Raw genomic sequence first — 6,994 nt, forward strand, 5'->3', positions numbered from 1 at the left:
CATTTTTATGACTACCTTTGCTCATGATTAGACCTTTAAAGATTACACACACACACACACACACACACACACACACACACACACACACACACACACACACACACACACACACACACACACACACACACACACACACACACACACACACACACACACACACACACACACACACACACACACACACACACACACACACACACACACACACACACACACACACACACACACACACACACACACACACACACACACACACACACACACACAAAAAAAAAACACACACAAAAAAAAAAAAACACACACACACACAGAATGCATTACATGAATTTTGAGTGGTAGCACCCAAAAAGCTTTATTTTCATATCAGTTTTTATTTTTATTTTGACACGATCATACTGCAAATTAATAGTTTTTCAATCTGAAACTTTAGAAAACATTTAATTTACCTTTAAGTTAAAATGCACTAAAATATTTCTAAGTGTTTTAGGCTTGCAGATAACATCCAAGCATCCTTGTGTGTAATTTAGTAATGAGTATCCACATCCTTATCCAAACAGCACAAAATTACTGCAATTTGATGCATTCTTTCAAGTGCAAACAATGGTACCTGTGTGGTGTCATGTGATGTGGAAGTGAATCTCTACAGTAAATTCATTTTATAAACTTTTGGAATTTTGTTTTGAGAACAAGAGGAATCATATGTAGTATCATTCTAAACCATGAAGAAACTTAAGTGCACACTTTTAAAAAGTGCACTACAGTGCACCTTAGGTCATATTATCTGAGAGATATGAATGGTACTTATAAAAATGAATAACTGTACATTTCTTTTTGCTTCATTGGCTAAAGTGGGTCTGGGGTTTAAAAAAAACAAAAGAAGAAAAAAAAAGTAAAAAACAAAAACAAACAGCAACTGTCTGGTTTTCTTTCCCGAGTCTTCTACCTTTTGGATTCTTTTGTTTTCTCTTCCTGTATGAGGTGATTCAGGCAGAGCTCCATATCCTCCCTGACAGAAGCTGCACTCCAGGCCTCCGCCCTTCCTTTGTTCAGATCCCTGATGAAGGTGGGAGCAACAGGACGGGCAGAAATACATGGACCTCACGCATCACTTACCCCTGAATCAGGCTTGAGTGCTCCTGGCCAGATGCACTCAGGTCTCTACCCTACAGCAGGGAGAGACTGGAGGTCACCGCTCTGAAGTACAGCAGCCTAGGAGCTATAAACAGCTCATAGGGCGATAAGGACAAGAGGTTCTCTAGGAGTTATCAGTGGAGCTCTCATTGCTGGTCGAACTTGAGGACTGAGGGGTAGAGGAAGATGAAGAGGACGAGGAGGAGGAAGGGGAGGAGGTAAAGTTCATCCCTGAAAGTTCTGGAGGGTTCGTTGCTGTGTTCTGCCCACTCAAGCTTTTCCTGCATACTGGACAAGTGTCATGCTGGAGAGAAAAGAGGGGTAAAAATACAAAAGGTCATCGCTGATGCTTACATTATTCCAGATAGCAAATGGTGAATATAAGTGGAAAGAGCATTAGTAGGCGGGTCTTTAATACCTGTTCCAGCCAGGGCACGATGCAATCATTGTGGAACATGTGATTGCATGGGAGCTGCCTCACATTTTCTCCAACAGTGTAATCTTCTTTACACACTGGACATTCCAGTCCTGAAGCTGAAAGACAGAAAATGTTTAAAAATTTAAATTAAAAACAAAATGTAGAAAATGTAGAAAATGTAGAAACTAAAATAAATATGACCCAAATACAATCTGTCAAGTGGATTTGAATGAGAGGTTCAAACAGTTACATAACATTGTGAACCATCAATGCTATTTAGAAGGAAAAAGAAGGAAGAAGGAAAGGTTATTCATAGCCAACAGCCGCAGTGAAGTTTAAAATGAGATGGGATGGATCAGAAAAAGGTTTGGATGCTACTGGTCTGACTTGCCTTTAGCTATGCAAAGTGGCAGTTGCACAACCGACTATCTAAAACCTGAAATTATGGGCATGCTAAGTAACTAGCATATTAAAAATCCTGCAGATAACGATTGGACATGTTGGTGCAAAACTCTACCAACTGTTAGATGATGATTTCAATAAGACTAAATATCTATCTATCTATCTATCTATCTATCTATATTTTATTTTATTTTTTACAAAATCATGCCTTTGAGCTCACTTGAATGAATAATTCAAGTCCATGGTGAGATGCTCCAAATGAATCATTCTTATAATGTTCAAAACTGAAGCCCAATGAAGCCCTTTCATCTGGCAAAAAAAAAAAACTTTATACTGCTGTCCAAAATTTGCACATAATACAGTCTAAGATATCAGAAGAGTTTCAGACTAGACGATTAGCCTTTATTATGTTTTAACTTACCAACATGCTCAGCTGTAATTTGTACTGTAGGAAGAGTTTTTATTTTATCCCCATCAGCAGGCGGAGGTCCCGTGTTCTCAAACTGGTTTAATAACTAAAGACAAGAGACAAAAAGATAGAAAAGAAATGCATGTATGCATATTACTGCATGCTTTCTAACACAACATGATGTGTAAGAAAACATGCAAATCAAACCTTTTTTTTTATAAATAAGAAGAGGAATCACTTTGAAAACATGTGAAGGTTTCTGAAAAATACCTGAGTTATAATTGCATCTAGTCCATTAGCACCCCAGGCGTAATCCATAGGACTTGAGTGCAGAACACCCCTTCAAGAAAACAATCGCAACATTACATACATAACATTTAGGAGACACCTAGACAGTGTTTTGTTAAGAATTTGTTTTCTGGGTTAAATATGGCTCTGTCCCAGACACTCACCAGGGTCCAACACCAATATTTGGCATTGCAGTGGGCGCAATTATTCCATTCACTAGTTGCTGAATGATTCTACAAAAGAGAAGATACAGCTATGAGAAAGATGTATTGAGAGAGAAATGAGACAAAAAGTGTTCCGCTATAAAAAGGAAAGACTTAAGTCCCACTGGTGCTTGATTTTATGACTCCAAGTCCCACAAGTCCCACGGTGTTCTCCTTACCCTTCTAAAGTGGGAACTCCCTCAGCCCTCCCTGCTTGTCGCCTTGAACCATGACGACTTCTCGGTTGCCTGGCACCGTATCGTTGCCGTGACGCCGTTTCCCTTTCTCGTCTGTTTTCAGCATCCCTGTTATCCTCTGTCCCCAGTCCAGACCCGAAGCTGAAGCGGTCGTCAAAGACACCCAGGGCAAACTGACCATAGCCAGAGGGGAATGTAAACAAGTGCTGGTCCGCATTCTGAGAGAAAAAAACAAACAGATGAAAGCACACAGAAAAACCTGGGTGCTGTAATCTTGATGGTAGGAACTTGTGAAGCTTTGTTTCTCTACTTACTCAAAACTATGTATTGTCAATACAACACACCTGAAGCATTGAGTTTGCTTTTTTTTACTGTAAGGTCAAATTTTAACCCAATGGAAAAGCATTCTGGCATAAAGAATCTCGCTGTTTAATGAGGTAACCACTAGAGATGTTCCGATACCGATACCAGTATCGCCCCCGATACTGCCTAAAACGCTGGTATCGGGAAGTACTGGAGTTAATGCACCGATCAAATAACACGTAATAAAGCCCTAAAGAAAATCTATGTTAAAGTAATTTATTTATGTTCTTTTTCCGTTATAACTGACTGTCAAACTGGAGAATAAAAGAAAGTTATGTGGCGTTCATCGTTTGTTTGTTCATGTTTCACAAAGAGTTTAAATTAAACTAGACCGACAACAAAGATAGAAAGGATATCACATCCATACAGGGATAGCAGTATACAGTTGTTAAAACATAATAAAATATATGACCTGTATCAGATCAGTACTCTGTATCGGCCGATATGTAAGTTCAGGTATCAGAATCGGTATCGGCAAGCACAAAATGGTATCGGGACATCTCTAGTAACCACATCACAACAGCTCCTTTATTTCTAAGTAAATAAGTTATCCCACAGCACTTACGTAAACTACATATCAGGCTAGGAATGTGATTCGTCTTTGGGCAAAGTTATAACAGCCCAACCCGTCAATATATTACCATATAGAGCAAGACTGTGGACTGTTACAAAAGCAGAAGTGGAAACCCTGAGGTGACTTCAATCCTGTGCAGTACTAGATCAGCAAAAAAAATGCCAACGGAAACTATTTGAGGGCATTCTGACAATATTATGCAACAGTGTCGTAGATCAGAGAAAAGGTTGTGTGACAGAGATAAGAGTAAAGAATAGGTTAGAAACCTCAAATGGTTGCTGGTTCTGGGTCCCGCTGGAGATGTTAGACATAGAGCCATTGTCAGCACTAAACAGGGAACAAGTAGTTGACAAAGTTATTTTTTTCGACTCAGCGGTATTCAAGGAAATTCATTTCCCCCCCCCCCACCATGTGTCATAGTTTCCATCATTCCCAATAATGACATCAAGTGTTTGTGTCCTATTTCTTCCCTTTATCCTCAGCCCTACACCTTCTGTGATATCAACATTAACTTTTGATATCACTCTCAAATAAGTGATTTAGATTGTATGTGTTATAATACATTTTGTTACAAGCTGTGTAGCTTTACAAGTAACAAAATGTATCACAACACATATGATCTAAATCACTTATTTGAGAGTGATATCAAAAGTGAATGTTTAAAGTTGACATTTGATCACAATCACTCATGTGATAAATGACTGTATTGATTAAATTTGTGGCAGGATCACAGCTTGTGTTGCTAGCCCTTGTAGGTGCTTGTGTGAAGCAAAGTAACGCAGGGTGCTATTACACTAAATGTTAGCCACTGTATGTTCAGAATCATCTTTAATGGACAAGTATGTATACACATACAAGGAATTTGACTCAGGTGTATGTTTGTGAATAACATAACTGTTAGGAATGATGGCCAAACATATGAAGACCCAGATTAAAAAACAACAACAAAGACTTTCCTTTACAAAGACTATTTGAGGAACTTCATTCTCCATAATAAATGGCGTCAGTCTCCTCATAACTCTCTAATAGTTACAGTCTAACAATCATATAAAATGCTGCCTTGATATGGAAAACTGTATTTAATACACAATTTATACACACCTTCTCTCCTCCAGCAGTTCCTCAATAAACCCTGACTCACATCTTGGACATGTGTACTCCTGTGAACAAACAAAAGGTAGCACATTAGACTCATCATAACAACATCAACTATCTATTTTACAAACAGGTGCATCCCTTCTCATTTAAACCAGTGACTTTAAAAACTAAACATAAAGTTATTTGCATGAAAACTTCAACTGCAGCCTATTACTGTGTCAGTGCGTGGCAAGTGTTAACTGCAAACAACATGTGTCAAATACAACTCTACTGATAGCACAGCTGGACAGTGAGATAAAGAAGACGGAAAAGGATTATCCTTCTCATATGACTAAACCAAGCTCTCTAACCTCGAAAAGCAGCGTGAAGCGTTTTGAGGTCTGACAAAATTGCCCCATTCATTGGAGCGAATATTAATAAAACACAAAATTTCAAAAAGAGGGCTCACGACTCATGTGAGGAGGCCTTCCCACTCCATCCTAACTATATATATATATATATATATATGGCTATACGTTAAAAGTGGCCTGACCAGCTGTGTCACTATTTCATAAGTTTGACTGTCGCCTGTAAGCCCCTTCAGCAAACACCGTAGACAGCTGAGAAGACCCCCCCTTATTACCGTACATAATTTTTTTACACTTTCTTACTTACTTATGTGTGTCATGTTTTGTTGGTTTTAAACCCTGATCCTGAGAGAAACAATGGCACACAGGCTATTCCAAACAATAAAACAGCAGTTGCACAGGTGTATGAGGTGTTAATGCGACCACAGGCCATTACCAGCAACCTACAGAAACCTATGGCTGATCTTTTACATTGTGAAAGGCGCATGTACAGCTCTATGACAGATCATTCTAGCCGGTGACAGGCATGCCACTTGTGTGCTTCACTGAATGGCAAAACAAGAAAAGGACGCAGTGGCATTGTTGCCGCGGGACCATTCACACGAGTGGTTGACAATCTAATCTAACGTTAGTACGCAAAGTCAGAATAGTGTTAACGGAGTTTCACTAATAAAAGAAATACGCGAAGTCGAAAATTAGTCGCGATCAGTGTTACAGTTACCAGTTATTGCTAGTGAATAGAGCTGCTAACATTATCAGTTAGGCTAACATAAACCCACAGTAATCAACAAATGACCCAGTCAAACGTTGTTACAAATACGGCATGGCAAAGTTCCAGTTGGCCTGTGTGTAACAACTAAGCTAACGCTACGCAGTTCGTGTTTGTATGCGGGTGTATCCACTACAGAGATAACAAGCTAGCTAGCTAGCTAGCTAACTAACTAACACTGGGTAGCGTTAGCAAGATAAACGGGAACTCGTAGCAGCCGGCTAACACTGCTAGCATGCTAACTGTTGGCCCAGCTGCTACAACGATTTCTACTGAAGTAACAACAACGCCACTGTGTTTTTCATTTGTCCAACTGTCTCTATCTTTACTTTCTGTCTACAGTACTTACGGGAAGACGAGGACTAATCTCTGCGGAGCATCTGTGACAGAAGAACCGGCTAGGCCATGGAGGAGCTTCCGCCATCTTTAACCACTAAACAGGTAGAGAGGAGGAAGCACTACGGAGCACCGAAAAGGTCAATGTTAACCTCCTAGAAAATACGGCGAGCATGTGATTGAAATGACTGCTCTGCATGATGCATCATAGATAATACTAAAATGTATTATATGACTGAAGAAAATAAAAAAATGGAACATTATTGGATGGATTTTACATGATCTATTATAGAATTACAGACTATGATTCATCTAAAATAAAAATAAAAATTGATTATATTGAATTAATTAAATGTTTTACAACACGTGTAAACATAAGGGACAGCTTATTATACTGTGTAGAGTTGAATTATTAATGAAAATGCATTTATTTATTTATGTCTGAACAATTGTGTGTGT

At 38.9% G+C, this 6,994-nt stretch overlaps 1 protein-coding gene across 1 annotated transcript; it reads right to left on the bottom strand.

The window, feature by feature from the left end:
• Window positions 1-313: 313 nt before the first annotated feature.
• LOC120565091 (E3 ubiquitin-protein ligase RNF126-like) lies at window positions 314-6,674 on the bottom strand. Its single transcript, XM_039810452.1, has 9 exons — window positions 6,549-6,674; window positions 5,087-5,145; window positions 4,252-4,312; window positions 3,031-3,266; window positions 2,813-2,881; window positions 2,631-2,700; window positions 2,373-2,466; window positions 1,550-1,665; window positions 314-1,435 (listed from the first exon to the last, which is right to left on the bottom strand). The coding sequence occupies exons 1-9, from the start codon at window positions 6,621-6,623 to the stop codon at window positions 1,256-1,258; spliced, it is 960 nt and encodes a 319-aa protein (XP_039666386.1). The 5' UTR covers window positions 6,624-6,674; the 3' UTR covers window positions 314-1,255.
• Between the last annotated feature and the right edge of the window lie 320 nt (window positions 6,675-6,994).

The sequence above is a fragment of the Perca fluviatilis genome, chromosome 9, assembly GCF_010015445.1.
Source record: "Perca fluviatilis chromosome 9, GENO_Pfluv_1.0, whole genome shotgun sequence".
NCBI lineage: Eukaryota > Metazoa > Chordata > Actinopteri > Perciformes > Percidae > Perca > Perca fluviatilis.